Source organism: Miscanthus floridulus, unplaced genomic scaffold (assembly GCF_019320115.1).
Source record: "Miscanthus floridulus cultivar M001 unplaced genomic scaffold, ASM1932011v1 fs_772_2_3, whole genome shotgun sequence".
Lineage (NCBI taxonomy): Eukaryota > Viridiplantae > Streptophyta > Magnoliopsida > Poales > Poaceae > Miscanthus > Miscanthus floridulus.
The window spans coordinates 9,570-28,843 of NW_027097246.1; the positions used below are offsets into that span (position 1 = coordinate 9,570).

The window sequence follows — 19,274 nt, forward strand, 5'->3', positions numbered from 1 at the left end:
AAAATGTGAAATCTGTTTCTTGACACTTTTCATTAGGGTTTCCTAATTATGCTAAAAATAGGCATGCCACCTGTTATTTTGGATACAGCAAGTTCTGCTTGCTCCATGGCTTTGAAATTTTTATGGTAGTCTATGTGAAGCATGAGATAGCTACTGTAATTTTTGTAGATTTTTCTGAATAGTTTTACTATATATTGCTTAAATCACCTAATTAAATAAATAAATTTGAAAAGGATATTAAATAATTTATTTAGAAGTTGGCACTATACTTTCTAGTGTTTCTCTAGTATGTGCAACAAGTTGGTTAACTTGGCTTGGTCAAATTATGCTTTTGCATCATCATTAAATAATTAAGCTAGTAACCCTGTCATTTCTGGATAGATTCTAGGTTTACTGGAATTCGATTTGATTAACGTAAGAATCATGCTTTGATGTTTACAAATGATTTGTAGAGAATTTCATAAGCTTTCCAGAATGTCCTCATGCAAGTCATTTGGATTTGTATAACTCTTGTTGTGATTGAATTAAGGGACTACTTGTGTGCATATGAAACTTTAAATGTTGATTTATGTATGCCTTTACTATTTCTAAGTTTGTGGTAATGTTCCTAGGTGTTAGGCCTTTAACTGAAGATGAGCATCTTTATCTTAGGTTATGCAAGTTAGGTAAGTTGATCTTGTTCTTCAAGTTAAGTTAGATACCTGTTTTAAAGTGATTTGAATAGGGCTAGTCTTACTCGGTAAACGAGTGTCCAGTGATGTTTTCGGTAAACACTTACTGTGATTCATTCATCATTGAGCATCATGTCATTCCGTATGCATCCATGATATTTATCTTGTGCATCAGCATGCAATAGGTGTATCAGAAGGAGTGACCCTGCTGGAATTCGAGGAACCGAGCGAGCAGCAGCAGCCGACACTGGAGATTTAGGAGGAGCAGCCTTCAGGAGAAGTGCCGGACGAGGTCGCCGTTGAGTGCCCGGATCACCGTCCTTGCAACTTTGTGAAAGGCAAGCCTCGGAGCATATTAAGCCTCCTAATTTCCGAAATGCAGTTACAGTAGTATTATTACATATATTGTTGCATTAAGTTTAGGTGTTGGATGCAAACACTTGCTGCATTGGTTACCCAATCCTTGTCCAGATATTGTTACCCTGAATCCTATGTAGCTCAGGCTCGTGTAGTGCTTAGCCCTGCTTAAACACAGTAGAAGTCAGGTGATTTCCTGTCACCTGCGAGATATAGGAAGATACATGTGGCACGGTTGGCTATATTTGCTATCGTGGAAAAAAACCAGTCTTAATTTGAAATGAAGACCGGACGGAGGCTTGTCGGTTTGCAGTGACTCCGTCTGTGTCGCTTAAGGACTGATTCTTGGAGCCTTTCCTATTCATGTTGAACGCATGCCTCTCTCTTAGTTGGCCGTGTCTGAAGACCGACCGCGAAGCCGAGTAGCTCACCTCAGGCCGGGAGTCGATAAGTATAAAGTACGCCTCGGAAGGGAGCCGTAGGCGTGAGTCCAAGGGCAGGTGATTTAAAAGTCCTAATCGTCCTGGCAGAAGGGTAATCCCTGAGAGCGTTGGCGCTGATCGAACCCGCGAATTTGGTTCCTGAGTTGTACCAAAGGTAACCCATGGCTACCCTTGCTAAGTATGCCAGGGTGAGAGTTAGGAATACCCCCTCAGCTGAGTTGTAATTCGATTCGAGTCGCCGTCTCTCCCGGTTAGTGAGAACTTGACGGGCTTATCTCCAATGTAGATACACTAAATAACCTAATGGTTCGGAAATGATGATATGATGATGACAGCCTTATTATACCTGCTATGGTTAATATTGTTTGCTCCTAATAAGTGAGTGCTCTAGTACAGGTGCTAATCTAGTGGACAGGTAAATGATGTTAAGCTTGATGCTAAGGTTAAATTGGTTACTATAATCATAAGCTCTTTTATGCAATGGTGTCAAGCTAGCCCACCTGAAAAGCCTTGCATGATCCTTGGTGTCTTTTATTTCTGGTTTTGTCGGGTAAGTCTAGCTGAGTACCTTCTCGTACTCAGGGTTTATCTCCCACCTATTGCAGATGACCAGTTCTACTTTGGTTGCTGCAAGTACTGCCTTCTCCTAGCTGGGGATGAAGACTAGACCGTTGTGCGCGGTCTCTACTATTTCTCATACCTGATAATGCTTTTGGGGACATGACTCAAACTTGGCAATGTATTTGAAAACTATGATGTTTTGTACTAAACTATGTTGCTTCCACACACTCAAACTTGGTTTGTAATATGTTATTTGAACTCTGATGGATGTAATTCGAATGCTACTTGTGAAATGTTGTAACGGATGATGTGTTGTGTTGAATCACTACGATCTTGGTTTGTATGTCGAGAGTTGGTTGAAATCCCTCGTGATTTCTGGACTACCGGGATTATGGGAGCTTAAGTACAGGAATTTGATCGCTTCGGTGATTGTTTTTGTACTTATGTTCTTATGATTTGGTCGGTTCTGTTACAGCTAGGGCCGCAGGGTCATCAGATATAGGAACCCCCCCTCCAAAAAATAAAGTAAAAGGCTGCTTCCAAAGCTAGGCTCAACAGGACAGAGGCTGTCCTATACCCAACTCGCAGACCTCTAACCAGCTAGAAAAGGGTTTCTCAAGCGACTAGAGCTAGAGCCATATAGCCCTCACAGCTGTACGTTAAATCCCGGATAATCAGTTACAAGACAAGTCCTTATATTGCTAAAAAGTCATCTTGTTTATGTTTATAGCATATTCATTAATCAAGTTTCAAGATCATGGTCACAGAAAGAAAACCCAAGCTATACTTGCCTTAAACATCGATCCTTCGGTAAGCTTTAATCTTCAACGTTTTCTTCCTCTTCTTCTTGATCTCCAACTTCTTATAGATCACCAACGCAAAACTTACCGACTGGACAAGACCGAAAAGCACCACACAAGCACCCGAACAAGCATGCATAGCAAACATAGTAGATTAGAACAATACACCAATCAATTGAAAAGGTTTTAAATCTCATCTACATGTTACTACGATCACACAGACGCGAAAGACACACTAATCAGACCTATGGTGAAACGAAAACGTCTATCGATATGCTTTATTTATTTTAATGATTATAAAACATGTATAAGATATCTCAGAGAAATATCTAAATTGAGTTAAGTCATTTTATACTTGAGTTATTAGATTTAGAAAACTAAGATAAACTATTCATATCTTAATTATAGTTATTTTGATATCATTTATGCAAATTAAATTTTGACTTACAAAGATATAATAACAAGTGAGAGTATATATTCAAAACATATATAGCACGTATAAGCCCTTGCATTTATTATTTTTAAAAGGAAAACCAAAATGATGTAAGCATTACATCAGTTTAGGATTTATCAATGGAATAATTAATAATGTATTAAGGAGCGGATGTGCATGTATTATTTAATCAAAATAAACTTTAACTTTGCAAAAGTAAAATGCACGTGAGAGCATCTAACAAGTTTAATATATGCAAGGTGTGTTTAAACTAATCAAACTATAATTTAGGAATACATTTATATTAATAATTAATCATATGAATATCATTTATTAAATACTGAAGTGTAACATATATATTGCTTTTAAGTTAGAAAACTAATTGGTTGTAGGTTAATCAGATTAATATTTAACTTATAAATTTCCAAGACGTGAGACATGTTAAACATCGCTGCTAACACGTACCACACATTACGATGAAACTCGCGCAATCAAATCGAAATCAAAAACCTAAATCGACTTTAATTAATCAGCGATTAATTAATTATAGACACAATTAATATTTTAATAACATAAATTCATAAACATGTGATATAAAAACTAATAACTCTACTACGTAGATCCCGACGACAAGAAACTAACGCAATTTGAACCACCTAAAATGGAATTAAAACAGATAAACTATTGCTAATCTCGTATGGTGGCAAAACTGTAAATAAGCACATCTTCTACCTTGTCTTCTTCATCGGGCTGCAGCAGATCGTAGTCTCCATGGCCAAGTCCAAGGGGGCTCGCTGTCCAGGGAGCTGCAGCAGGCTAGCCGGGCGACCAGAAAGCGGCGGGGCGGCGCCGACCACGTCGGTATGGCCGCGGCAGGAGCCCTAGCCCACATGGCATGGCCGCCGGCGACAGCCTACCCTGCCTGCTCGGAGCAGGAGGCGCGGAAGGGACCTGGGGCATGGCGGCACGGCCCCGAGGCGACCGCGGGGTCAGGCGCGGCTCTAGGCGCAGGGCTTCAGAATGGGGTGACGCGGCCAAGGGCTAGGACGGCCGGAACGAAGGAGCTTCGTGGGCGTCAATGGAGTTTGCCGGAATACCTCGCCGGGAAACAAAGATACGAAGAGAATACGATCAATAGATGATGGATGGATGCAAAGAAGGACATTACGGCATAGAGAACGACGAGATCTACCTCGTGGTGGTGACGGTTTTCGCCGGAGACGCCCGAGGTGGCCGGAAAAGCTCGCCGAAGGTTCGCCGGAAACCTAACTGTGGAGAACTTCGGCGTCCGATCTGTGGGGCTACGAGTGGCGGCTCGAAAAACAGGCTGTACTTCTGGAATCCTCGCATCGAGGGCTACGCCGACATATATATATATACGCAGGGTTTGGATATTTTGGAAATTCGAGATATTTTAGTAAATATTGATTTTCGGAATTAAAATAATTACAGAAAATCGGGAATTACTATTTAGGCTCTGAAAAATACTAGAAAAATTCCTAGGGATAGATGGAAGAATAAGGAACACAACCAAAGTGGTTTAGCTCCCGAAAAAGACTTTTGCATTGATCGAGGAAAAAGATAAAGCTCCAAAAAATATGAATTTAATCCCGAAAAAGGTCGGAAAGATTCCCGAAAAGAGAGGCATCGTCCTAACGTGTCTTAAAACCTTTTCCAAGCCTTTAGATTTTAAAAACAAGGCATCTTATCTAACTTTTATTTTTGCAAATTTTCAAATTCTTTTTAAACCACTACTTGAAAGCAATATTTTAAAGATTGAGATTTGAATTTATTTTCCAAACCACTCGTCACAAAAGTATCAATGCAACGGCATGTGTGCGCAAACATGTTGTTACCCTTACGTTGGATTTTAATTTAAAGAAAAATTTCTTTTACCTATGTTTTTATGAGCACAAAACAATTAACAGAAATCATTTTACTCTTTTTAGAAAGTAGCTAATTTTAGGGTGTTACACACATGATTAGAGACAATGCAAGCACATCTACGCGGATAGATTGGAGGAGGAGAGGGACCATTACCTCGAGGAAGCTTCGGGAGACGAGATCTAGGCACCTAGAGTCGCATTTGGGGGTTAGGGTTTCGTGGGGGCCGTGGGGGAGACGAACAGAGAGCAGAGCCGGCGCTTTTAGAATGGAGGGAGGAAGAAGAAGGGGGCCGCAGCGTGGCTTCAAGAGTCCAGACATCGACGTTGAGTCGGGCCGCGCCGAGTCTGGTGGCTCGGCGTTAAGTGACCCCGCGCCGAGCTATTGGGCCACGAAGCGTTGTTGGGCCGCCTGGGCCGCGCGCCGGATGGTGCCAATAGCTCAACGTGTAGACCCACCGCGCCGAGGTTGGGCCTGTGGCGTTGGCTGACACAACGCCGACATGTCGGACCCCATGCGCCACCGTGTCGCCGTCAACCGGGGTCGTCCGTGACGTGGCAAGACCTAGGCGTCGTGTCAGTCGACGCCGACCCTCATACCTTGGCGTCATGTTCTAAGACCCCTAAAAATGGTCTATTTTCAACAAACGTTTTGGCATAGGTCTTTTTGTAAAAAATATTTTCAAAAGGGACCAAAATGCAAAAATTCCACTTCAATTGGCAGCAAATGGTCGTCCAACAGCATTGCATCCTCTCTATGCATGGAACCATGATTTGACGTTTTTGATAAGGTATTTTTTAGAATTCTAGGGCCTCTTTTAACCATTGCCAAAAGACTGTATAGCGTTTACGTACGGCACAGCAGAAGGGAAAACCACGTGTTCACGATACAGCATACCCAGCCAAAGGCTCTGATCAAAAAGGAAACGAACCCAGGAAATTAAGCAACCACAAGAAGAAACTAAAACTGTTTATAGAAGTGTATAACTGTTAGTGATAAACCTGGACGACCCACTGCATAAATCAGGCGTATAGTCCTTTTCTAATGGGTCCATATCTTGGTAGCTTTATTTATTGTGATCGATCATGCTCGATCGGATAGGGGACAATGGCTTCTACTTGCATGGTTAGTTGACCTTAATTTTCAACTTGGTGTGCACCCTGACCCACACGTATGTAAACCCAAACTGATAGTGCTTGCTTGATTGTCAATGCCCGGCTCCATTGGGATAGTAATCAAGTCGAAAACGAGACGTGCGAGCTCTGCTCAGTCCAATCGCAGAGCCGCTAACAGCTAACTGTACGACTTGGACATGTTCACTTATTGAGTGTTGAAACTTTGGCCGGATCAACGATAGGTGATGATGCGTGATACGTCCATGCACGAGATGCATACCCTTGCTTTATGCCTCTATAAATACCTTGCTAGGGCAATGCCATCTCCGCATCCCATGTGAGTTTAGCAGTTCATCAGCGAGAGGTTTAACTAGAAATGGCGGTCAAGCTTTTAGTTCTTCTCAGTGTTGTTCTGGCCTCTCTCGTTGTCTTCCAGGATGTGGCATATGCTAGAGAGCTTACTGAGGCCAACGGTTTGTACCTATCTCTCTGCTCTCAGTCTCTCTGTGCATGTGTGTGTATGAATTACATAAACATTTCTAAAGCATAGGATAATAGCACACGCTAATCAGTCGGACAAGCACACTAAAAGCTAACTTACACTAGTAGAGAAACTACTTTTACTCCCGGTTCGCAACCCCCTTTAGTCCCGGTTTTGGAACCGGGAGCACGAATTCGGGACTAAAGGGCCCCTCCTTTAGTCCCGGTTTCGCGCCCGGGACTAAAGGTGGACCTTTAGTCCCGGTTGGTAATACCAACCGGGGCTAAACCCTTTAGTCCCGGTTGATAATACCAACCGGGACTAAAGGTTTTTTTTTCTTTTTTTTGTTTCTATTTCTATTTTCACGCTGCTACCAGGTTTTTTTGTTTCTATTTCTATTTTCCTTTTTTTTCTATTTTCACGCTGCTACCGAACTAAAGGTTTTCTTTTTTTTTGTTTCTATTTCTATTTTCTTTTTTTTTCTTTTTTTAATTGATGATTCGTTTTGGTTTTTGAATACGCATTCTACGCTGCTAGAATATACGTACGTTTATAATGTTCAACATTTTGTATAAACTATAGTACGAAGGACCTTTAGTCAAGGATCAGCGGTACAATCCCATAGAGCAGATCCTGTTCAAGTTCGTGCTGCATGGTTCGAGAGCTGAGCTTTTAAGTTAGCTTTCACTTTTCTGAACAAGCGAGGTGGTGCTAATAGGTGGGACTGGCCAGCAATTCCAGTATATTGCGTACTGGGCCGGCCCATCGAAGCTCCTATAAACACCCGGGACTAAAAGACCTTTAGTCCCGGCTGGTAATACCAGCCGGGACTAAAAGTATATCTTTAGTCCCGGCTCGTAATACCAGCCGGGACTAATTGATTTCCTACGTACGTAGCAGCAAGCTAGCTCTGAGACACGTACTGACATGTCCTGATGGTGAACAGCTACGTACTAGTCTCGGACATGTCAGTACTGACGGTGAACAAAATGTACTAGCTAGCTAGTTCCTACGTACTAGCCGGGATCAGCTAGCTATCAGTACGTACTATGTAGCAGCTACTCTACGTACTAGTCCCGGTTGAACAAAACGTCGCTCCCGTGTTCGGTTGGAGACCTTTAGTCCCGGTTGGAGACAGCAACCGGGACTAAAGGTTCATTTCTAATCTCGGACGGAGCCTAACCGGGAGTAGACTTTTACTCCCGGTTGGAGGGACCAGCCGGGAGTAAAAGTTAACATTTAGTCCCGGTTGGTAGCTCCAACCGGGACTAAAGGTCTCCTGCAACAAAAGGCTGCCACAGTAGCCGTTGGGCAGGACCTTTAGTCCCGGTTAGAGCTACCAACCGGTACTAAAGGTTTCTCTAGTCCCGGGCACGAAAAATACCGGGACTAAAGCTAAATTTCGAAGTGGATCAAAAGTCGTTTCTCTACTAGTGTTATGTTTGGAATATTTGTGAAAGGAAATTTCAAGTATGAGCCACACTAGCTTGTTAAATGATTGTATAGTGACAATAGCTTCTTCTTGCATGCAAAAGCTGAGGGGAAGAACGTGAAACAAGGAGGTGCACCCGGACTAAAGGCTGAGAAGTGGAGAGGTGGATACGATGGAGGATATGGATATGGTGGTGGGTATGGCGGTGGATATGGACAACCTGGCTATGGTGGTGGATATGGTGGAGGATACCACCATGGCTATGGTGGAGGTTATGGACCCAGATATGGTGGGGGTTATGGACCCGGATATGGACACGGTGGCCCTGGATACGGATACGGTGGTGGGTATGGCGGAGGATACGGTGGTGGTTATGGTGGAGGATATGGTAGTGGTGGCGGGTACGGGGGAGGTGGGCGCTATGGAGGCGGATATGGTGGTGGAGGGCACCATGGTGGCCAAAACTAAGAAGCACTACTACATAAGTTTCTCTATGTCCAACAACAATAAGTGTTGATGATACATTTGAATGTTGCATGGTGGTTTCGTGATGCAAATAATGTCTATATGGTATAAAACATGGTGCATGGACTGTTCTGTACGTTGCATGAAGTGCCTTATTAGTATAAGGTCTTTGTATCCAGCTATTGCCATGTATGGTAGTGTGCATGTACTGGCATTTGGAATGTCTATCTCATCATTTATGGACTTTTATGTTCCTATAAATAAAATAAAATATCATGTATAGTCTTGTGTCAAAAGAGCGATGTATGGATGAGCTCATGGTTCATCCATTTTTGTGTTTTTATTTCCTTTTCTTTTGCACTACGTACTTGCAGTTTCGCTTCCTATGAAATAATTACACTGCTGGCTACATTTGCAATTGGTCCACTTCAAAAATATCTCAATACAAGTGATAGTTGTTGAGCATGCTAAAAATGCAAAATTATTATTATTTAAGGTTTGTGTTAATAACATTGTGTTTTAGTTGTAGTTAGGCCCCGTTTGGCAGGGCTTCTCCACCGGCTTCGGGAGCCATTTGGAGCCGTTTTATACCAAACGGGGTAAAGTAAAATAGCTTCACTTGTGAAGCCCCTAAAAACATGCTCTCACAGTGATTTGGGGTGGGATGGAGCCAAAAAAAGTGGCTTCTCCCGGCTCCTCCTCCAGGCCCCTAAAAACATGCTCTCACAGGGAAGCCATTTTGCCAAACGGTTTACCAAAACCGCTTTAGCTCCACCGGTGGAACTGTTCGTGGAGCTGAAGCCAAAAAAATGGCTTCACTAGTGAAGTGAAGCCCTGTCAAACGGGGCCTTAGAGTGGAGGTGTATTTCTTTGCATGGAGGCATGCATGGTGGGTGCACCAGGGTGGTTGGCCGACCATAGGGGGGGGTCCACTGCCCCTGGGCCTCCCTCCTTGGTCTAGGATCTAGGCCCACTTGTCATGGTGAGGTATGAGTGGAGTTTTGATGTTGTCACGTTGAATTCTTCTCGTTGGTGGGTTCATCAATCTGTGTCATCTCCCCAATCTAGAGAAAGCACAACTTCCATCCAATGGTTGCAAACATTTCTAAGTATGTTTGGAGGATTGTCACCTGGATTGAGGGCCAAACGGGTCTTAGGGGGGTCGGGCGACCCCAAGGGTTTACCCTTCTTTTTCCTATATCGTGCCTGCATACTCAAATAGTCCAGGTACATGTTAAAACAAGTTAACTGTATAAATATGATCATGTTATGCTCATTTTCTCCTAAGGATGACACTTAGTTGACAGTTTAGACCATGTAAAACTATGACAAAATTACCGTCAACTAGGTCTAATGGTGTTGAGAACGTAGAAAGTGATATATATTGAATAGAGAACCAATGAAATAGTTTAAAATAGGTGAATTGCTAAGTTACTAGTATAATGTCCGTGCTAACGCTATGGATTTTTCTTAAGAATGTCTCTTAAAACAATAAAATTATTTTTGCATAGTCTAATGTAAAAACAATTGTACTTGAGTCTACGTATAATTTTCTAATATTATGACCATCTAAGTTACATTTTGCCTAACTCCTTAATCATCTCTTGAAGATATTCAGGGATGTTGTCGGAACATTCGTTTGCACGACTCGCCAAAACGTCTGCCAAGAATTCCATCCTCAGTGAAGTTGAGAGATGTGCATGGTATATAGATTAACAATAAGTTACTGTTTTTCTATGTAGTGTACAATATATAGCTAAAGACTATATATGCTTACATTGTTGATCGGTGGCAATCTTTAGCCGTCCCAGAACTTCATGAAATTGTATACAAGAAAGCCTCCCAGTTTCCTGGACAAGATCAGTTGTTTATTTGATGTAAATAAATGAAATAAATTTTTTTGTGATATAACAGGTGAAATATATTACAACTGGTTACCAGTATTTATTATGTGTAACATTTGTTACACATGTAGAGTATTCTTTCTTCCAGTCATAAATATTGCCGTTCCACTTAGAATTTGATAGCCCCATGGCGAGACTGAACATTCTAGCCATTGTGTGGAACGTAGGTATATAAGCCATTGTTTGATCATAACCCTTGAAACATGGACCATCTTGAAGGGGGTCCATAATGTGCACGGTTTTGTTTTCCATGTCCATTATGAATAAAATGTACAGTCCGCTTTGATAATATGGTAGTAGAATCTAAAAACAAACATAGAGAATATAAGTGCTAAACAAAATAAATTAATTTTGTACAGTAGTACACATAACATAACTTACATGGTTACAATCTTTAATTTTGTAATCCATGTCCGGCCAACACTCAAGTACTTTTCTCAATTTCCCGCGGTATTCGTTGTCAATTCTGCCACAACATCGTGGATCTCGTCCAAACCCAGTTATTTCATGAGGATTGTGCAAAAATATATTTTAATTAATTATACAATTATTGTAAGTCTTTGATAAACAATAAATTTATATATCAACTTACAGCAAACTTGAGGTCCATGAAGTGGAATTTTTATTTCTTACCAACCATATGTTGGTTGCACGCAGCCATCCGAATAGCCATATTTAAGCATTCATGATCCATCTCTAGATTCTCATCTAAAATATTTTTAATCTTGACAAGATTCAAAGAAATTAGGCACGGTCGTGTACTTCGTACCCACTCTTTGCTATAAAACAAGGTTAATCCACAAATTACTTTTTGTATGAATTCTAGAACGGATAACTGAAATATCTAAATTAGAACAAAATAGTTTACTATAGAATGACTTACTGAAGTAAAGTTTTGTCGTTGGCGATGAATTGGATGTTTGTGCATATTGCGGCCAATATTTGTTCCCTACTTTTCTACTTTATTGCATGTGTCAACTTAATTTCACCCGACATTATTATATCCAGCTCATCGAGCTCTGTGACATCACCATCTAGCTCATTGTGGGTCTCTAACTGTTGCCCATGATCCGGTAACCCTCTTGCTTCATTTAACGGGGAGTTATACAAGATCGCGGGTAGTTTGAATCTGAAGTTACTTATATCTTCCTAAAAATTTGAGCAAGTTCTGATATATATTAACCAATCCAAAAGAAATGATTATGTTTAGAAATAAACTCTTATAGAATTACCTAGGTGACATGGTCAGATAAAGCAGTTCCAGTCCAATATTCCATATAATTAATCAGCCATAATCCACAACTACAACTGAGCATATATTCCAAAAAAATGAATAAAATATGAGTTTTAGAGATACTGTTATTGGTTGTGCAATTGTATATACACGAAATGGAAAGATAGTTTACCCATCTTTTTGCATTTGTTCGGTAATCTTATGTTTAATCTCCCAAGATGACACTTCGATACCATGTAGCCATTTAGTTTGGTTTAGTAGTTTAGATTTCAGTGCATGCTTTATTAGTCTTTCCATTCCTATTAACTAGAATGACCAAAACACCAAGGTTAACTAAGAAAGAGATAATGAAGAATTTTAAAGAAGTTTGTATATCAATTGTTAAGCCATACCGTATATCTGAGATCTTTCCAATCTGTCATATTTTGTCCGAAGGAATCCAAAACATGTATTTCACCTTCATTTGCATTCACGACCGCTAGGTACCAGTGAAAATTTGTAATGTTGATAGGAAGGAAGACCTGCAGTAATGGACATTTATCTAAACTATTTCCTTACATTTGAAAGGGTATAAAATTAGCATATGTGAAATCTTACCATATCAGCATTTAAATAATTTTGTACCCTTGTTTCAACCATGTCCTCTTTTATCCAGCTCTTTTTCATCTCATCTTCCTCTCCCTCTTGTTGTAGTAATTGAGAGAACCACGTATTCTCCAAGTAAACATCTCCACCTTCTCTATGTAGTAGGTGTTCTCCGTGCCGCATCAATTGGATATGAAGACTCATGACCTACAAGTTTTTATTTTGTCATTTCAAGATTGGCAGATATTTCCCATGGACATTAGTTAATGCTGAAGCAAGTGTTAAACATGCTTACCGCGCCATTGACTTGCTCATTCCCAAGAAAAAGACAATCCATGTCATCTCTTGCTCCCCAACAATCATCGATTCTGACAAGCAGATGCTTTTTACTTTTTCCTTTCATATATTCAATTACCTCAACATCTTGTTGCGTACACGCATAATCTAGAGAGGTATTATTTTTTATTAATAATTAATTAATTCCCAAATTTAAAGACATATAGGTTTAAATTGATGGTGGATCACCTTGAGGCATGACTTGTACATTGTTTGCTTTCTTTGGCTTATTATACTGAGGCAACACCATCATCTCACTGAGAACATGTATTGGATTTTTATTGGCTTGCTAGCCGTGGCGTTTGTACATCATTATCTTTGTACTGTACTTCATTTCCATCCTTTATAATGATCTGCATATGCAATATATAATATCAGTTTTATACGTCATTCTTTACATTTAGTATGCAATGGGCCATATGGGTAGAAAATATGAGAGGATATTTGAGTTGCTTGAGAGATTGTTACGTACGTCATCGTCGTGTGCACGCTTCCGCTTCTTGTATCCGTCTTTGGTTTCGACATCTTCATCAGTATAGCCCCGCTCTGGTAGGTGTACTTCTGCAAATATTTTGAAAATAAGTACAGTAACATAGCTATAAATAAATGCCTTATATATATTTTATTAAAAAATTGCATGAGGTTGTTGTGCTAATCTTACTCACCGGAAGTAGGCAATGGATCAGTGTGGATCGTACATGGCCCTCTACTTCCTGGAACATAATTATCATTTCTATGTAGCCAATCCGTGGGCTCTATGGACTCATCAGTGTCCACTATGGTTTTAGTCTCCAAAACATCATCTTCACAATTACGAGCGAGAGTAATTATATCAGCATCGTCTTTGTTTTGCATTTGTTGGGTAGAGGCCTCGATTCTTGCATCACTCTCTATAAACTTTTAAATGTCTTCTGTATCCAGATGAGCAAAGAATAATTAAACAATGATTATTGTAACTGTGGATAACTGTGGTGTAAAGAGCATTGAAATAGTCTGTATCCATCTATTTCACCTGGTGTATCCATTTCTTGGTTAGAGGCTGATCGCAATTCCTCCTCTTTAACTATCTGATAATTGCCAACAGGTTCGGTTCTTGCCTCAGTCTATATATCTTTTTTAGTTTCTTCTGTATCCCGCAGAGCAAATCATAAATTATTTTAATTTTGGAAACCAAATTTATGATTTTGGAATATGATTAATAATGAAAGATAGTCTAAGCTGACTAATATAGTCTACGCTGATGAAATATTCTGTGTATCCATCTATTTCACCTTGTGTATCCACTTTTTGGTTAGAGTCTGATTGCAATTCCTCCTCTGCAGATATCTGATAATTCCCAACAGGTTCGGTTGTTGCCTCAGTCTCTATATCTTTTTTAGTATCTTCTGTATCCAGATGAGCAAAGCATAAATTAATTTAATATTGGAAACCAAATTTATGATTCTGAAAGATGAGTAAAAATGAAATATTATACTGTATGCAGACTAAAAGTAGTAATCACACATAGTTTAAATACAATGAAATATAGTACACGTTGACTAAAAAATAGTAATCAAACATAGTTTATTTTATGATGCAAAATTAAAGTAATAATCATAGCATTGATTGAACCTACAGGTTCAAAGATTACATATGGAATTCACCTGAGTCGATTGGCATAGATGTTGGTTCTTCGGGTGCTACCTCACGTGTGAACAAGTTTGGACTAACAACTACCTCAGGCTCCTCCACTGGTTTGTCAACTAAGTCACGATCATGCTCCATTTTCTCGTGCCTGTGACTCTAAAAGAATATGACGATCAGCATACAATACCATTAATCAAGGTTCAGGACCTCCGTTTTGCACAGCAGGAAGGCGAGAGAGTGGGGACCATACCTTGCTTATTGGCACATGCGTGGACCGTGGCGAGTAGGGCGCGGCTGCGGTCGTCAAGGACTTTTTTGTAGAGTTGATGGTCGCCGCCAGCCAAGAAGTCAAGGTCATCGTCGTGCTGTTCGCGGCTTCCTCGATGTCATACGTGCGAGGACTCTAGGCCGGCGGCGCGCTGTTCGCTGCTGGCGGTGGGCAGGGCTCGTGTGCGCGACGGGTCGGGAGGTAATGGTGGCGCGTATGGCGGCGAGGCGCACCGTTGTTGTGGCCGCGGCTAGGGCAGGCGAGGACTCTGGGCGGAGGTCTTTTAAGATGCGATGATCGCGAGCGCTTCAACAAAGGCCGAGAGGCCCAATAGAAGAGAGCCCATTAGGGATGGTGGCCGTGAGTTTGGTGCCTGCGCTGGAGCTGGGTGCGTGTTTCCGATTGATCTCGTCCCTTTGTTCCATGGACATATCAGCTCGACGTTTCCGTTGCTGCATATTCCTTTGCTCCCTCCTCCACGATTCCTCATCTAAAAATATGAAAACGTCCTTCCAGTAAATAGTGAAAAATATGAAAAGGTTTGCATACGAAAATATTTTAAGCATACCTATGACATTGGTGATATCACCTAGTGGTTCGCGTGTATATGTCGGCGTAATCATTTGGCTGACGTTGGTGATATCACTTAGTGGTTCGCGTGTATATGTCGGCGTAATCATTTGGCTTTGCGCTCCGCGCGTATCTCTCGGCGTAGACATTTTGCTCTGACCGTCGCGTGGATCTCCCGGCGTAGACATCGCCTCTTCCCTATGTACACAATTATTATTATCTCCGCTTAAATTAACATTAACATGGACACAGAATTACCTTGAACTCTTATGCGTGGTAGCTACGATGGTGTACCCAGGCGTGTAGTACAGGTGATCTCCAGGTCGTTTTAGCAGCGAAACCAATCACCACCGAGCATCCAGAACCTGGAGACAAGCAGGATTAGGTACAACCTCTGGCGACAAGCAGGATTAGGTGTTGTCAACCAGAAGCTACAATGTTAAGGATAAAATGTCACATATAGGTATAGCAATCATTCGATGTTATGATTCATTAGATTTGGGAGGCTCAGTCACACCAAACAAACACAATAGTCATGAGATGACATGATAGTGCAGATAAACATATTGGCGCTATAGCTTTAGCTTCCCAGTGTACACCCATGAAACAGAATCATGTTTTCACAATGGCTTGGCTTCACAGGTGCATCAAGTTTTAAGCTTTGAAACTATGTAGTGCCAAAGTTCACGCAAAGCATTAATCAATTCATTGTCACTGGCTCTAGATTTGAAGAAAGGCAAGGCAAACCAAAGCCCAGGCATGCAGGCATTCAAATAAACCCTAGCCTTCACGGAAATAAAAAAGGAAGGCAAGGCAAACCATTAAGTGAGTGAGGTCTCAGGCTTTGTCCGTGGAGGTGGGGGCACTGGCCACACGCATGATCTCCGTGGAGCTTTCGGAGTCGACGTCGCGGACGACACTCGATGTAGATCACGATGGAGGGATGTGTCGCCACCGCTGATCGTACGTCGCGGAATCGCCTTTGCTGGTTGTCGTGATCAGGATCCCGGCCGTCCTCCGTCGTGGATGGAAATAAAAAAAGGAAGGCAAGGCAAACCTTCAAGTGCGTGAGGTCTCAGGCTTTGTCCGTGGAGGTGGGGGCACTGGCCACGCGCATGATCTCCGTGGAGCTTTCGGAGTCGACGTCGCGGATGGCACTCGATGTAGATGACGATGGAGGGACGTGTCGCCGCCGCTGATCGTACGTCGCGGAATCGCCGTTGCTGGTTGCCGTGATCAGGATCCCGGTCGTCCTCCATCGTGGATGGAAATAAAAAAAAGGAAGGCAAGGCAAACCTTCAAGTGCGTGAAGTCTCAGGCTTTGTCCGTGGAGGTGGGGGCACTGGCCACGCGCATGATCTCCGTGGAGCTTTCGGAGTTGATGTCGCGGACGGCACTCGATGTAGATCACGATGGAGGGACGTGTCGCCGCCGCTGATTGTACGTCGTGGAATCACCGTTGCTGGTTGCCGTGATCAGGATCCCGGTTGTCCTCCGTCGTGGACTGCTAGCACGGGCACGTCGCGGAATCGCCGTTGCTGGTTGCCGTGACTGACGGGCGGGCGTCGGGCTTCCTTTTTTTTCGTCGATGACGGATGGGCGGGCGTCGGGCGTGCTCGCGCGGAAGGGAATTTTTGTTTTCTTTTTTTCGTCGATACAGACGGCGTTTGTTTCCTTTTATACTGACGGAAGCATTGAAGCCTCCGTGATGAGTCTCAAGTTTTCAATTATAGGAGAGATAGCATCCGTGTCCCGGGCTCTTTTCCTTCCCCTTCCCCTTCCCCTGCCATTGTCTCTCTCCTCCCTATTCCTTCCCCTTCCCCTTCCCCTGCCATTGTCTCTCTCCTCCCTAGCATTCTTTGGTCGACATTGCGATCGTTTCGGCCACCCAGATCAAAATCTGTCAATACCTTCTGAAACGGTACATTCCAACACTTGATTTTTCATCCTGCCTTATAAAATGCACCTTGGGTCTTCACAATGGCAAATCATTACCCAAAAGGCTTTGTTGCGGTACCCCAAATGACTATGAGCCGTTTATTTATTTGGACCGGATGGTCATGATCACCTATTACCTCCTAGACATCCCCTCCAAGATCGGTGGTAATAGATGAAATGCATATTTATTTAATTTTAATTTTATTATAAAATAGGATAAATAAGGAAGGTTTTAGATATAATTTTTTTTCTAGATTAGATTGATGCATGTGTGATTATAAAGTAAATCTTTTTTATTTTATAACTTTGTACTTGATATATTTGATTACCATACAATTTTGTATGCAACTTTATACACTTAATTTTGCATGTCTACGTGATTACCCTGTGGAGATGACCCTCGATATCCACAGGGCTGCCCCAGCCCACAAGACCGCGCATGGGCCGCGCCACTGTTGGAGGCCCAGCTTACAAGACGACGTCGTGCGAAGCGCGGCGTAGGTCGGCGTGCCTCACAAGACTACGTGAAGATCCTCGGTGATCTAGGAAACCTGCTCGGATATGCTAGATCCCGTAATATCTGTAACTTCCTATCTGGTAAACCGATCAGGATAGAAACAACCGACCTGTAACCCTACCCCCGGGCTATATAAGGCGGGTAGGGACCCCCTCGTTTTTATCTGATCATATGTAATACAACCCATCGAAAGACACAGGACGTACAGTATTACGCCAAGTCGACGGCTTGAACCTGCCTAATCGTTGTCTCTTGCGTTCTGTGTCACCATCCGGTTCCTTCACGCGCACCTCCACCGATTCATCTACTATCATGGGCATACCCCTCGGTAGACTGCCAACCAGATTTCATCGACAGTGGCGCGCCAGGTAGGGTGTGTGTGTGCTGAATTCATGGCTAACCAGATGGTCATCTTCCTGAGCTCCATGGCCCTTCCCGAGCTAGGCCAGATATTCACAGTCGGATCCATGACCTGGGTCATCGGCCTCTACGGTGACGAGATCATGGAGGCGGTGCAGGATCACCCTGTGCCGATCGCGCCATCACCTGCAACGACATCTCCGATCACGGTGCCTCGCCGCTGGGTTAGGAGATCTATCAGCAATGATGATTTGATCACATCCATCGATCGGGTCACAGACCGCTTAGCGAAATGTCACCTCCTCATGGATTCAGTCTTAGATCAATCTAGAGCGAGCGACGAATTTCCCGTACTCCAAGATCACCAAGCCACTGCAATCGACCGACCTGCTCGGCCACAACATTCAAGGCGGCCGGATTCTGATATGGTGATCATGGCCGCTCTAGAGGGGCGCACGGCGCGGCGTCGACCACTTCCCGCTACCAGCCTATGTTTGGCTGACTACGAGGCCCCGACAGAGGACCCGTCGAAGCCTTATCCCTTTATGCTGGAGGGTGCGGGATCTACGTACCAGAACGCCATCCACCACCTCTTTGTCGACCACGTCGAGCGTGACCACGTCACTGACCTCTACGTGATCGACCCGACTGACTCTAGTACGCCTGCGCCCATGGTCCACATGGTGGCTATTCGACAGCTCTCGGATGATCCCTCTCTTTCGACCGAATCTCTCCACAACGCTCTGAACGAGAGCCTCGATGATTATTCTAAGGGCTCAACCAAGACCGTATCAAGCTACCCTACTTTCCCTCTGGGGTTCAGAGGCATGATTTTCCACATCAGCCACAACAACATCACCAAGGACGGCAAAACCGCTGAAGAGCGCGAAGCTCGTCTAGCGAAGAACGTCGATCGCCAACATCACCGCAGAAGCAGCCCAACCGGCCGACGAGGATGGTCATGGCCCACCCCACCATCAACATAATCTAGAGGAGACATTTGACATGGTGGGTGACCAGCCAGTCTACCAGACTCCAAGCGCCAATCTAGCCGTCACTTTCAACAAGCTTGACAAACTCCCCCACACTCCAGAGGTCGAGAAGGTCCGAGAACATATCATAGCCGCGTAAGTCCAAGTCAATGAGTTTCGGAACAATGCCCTATCTTATTCCACCACGTCAGCTCATAGCCGCCGCTCCCACCGCGATAGAGGAGGCCAGCACCACAGCGCCGAGGGCCCCCGGCCTTAGGCTAGAGGTCCCTACCTCTATAGAGGATCCAGAGGTAACTATG

At 43.0% G+C, this 19,274-nt stretch overlaps 1 protein-coding gene, 1 long non-coding RNA gene and 1 pseudogene across 2 annotated transcripts; 1 reads left to right on the forward strand and 2 right to left on the reverse strand.

Annotated features, from left to right (window-relative positions):
- Positions 1-6,618: 6,618 nt before the first annotated feature.
- LOC136533019 (uncharacterized) lies at positions 6,619-8,645 on the forward strand. The gene is made up of 2 exons (XM_066525591.1): positions 6,619-6,737; positions 8,281-8,645. The coding sequence occupies exons 1-2, from the start codon at positions 6,641-6,643 to the stop codon at positions 8,643-8,645; spliced, it is 462 nt and encodes a 153-aa protein (XP_066381688.1). The 5' UTR covers positions 6,619-6,640.
- Positions 8,646-10,216: 1,571 nt separating this feature from the next.
- On the reverse strand, positions 10,217-12,388 carry LOC136533020 (uncharacterized; annotated as a pseudogene).
- A 21-nt stretch (positions 12,389-12,409) lies between these two features.
- Positions 12,410-12,989, reverse strand: LOC136533021 (uncharacterized). Its single transcript, XR_010778362.1, has 3 exons — positions 12,891-12,989; positions 12,661-12,809; positions 12,410-12,572 (listed from the first exon to the last, which is right to left on the reverse strand). It is a non-coding gene; the product is annotated as an uncharacterized lncRNA (long non-coding RNA).
- Positions 12,990-19,274: the final 6,285 nt, after the last annotated feature.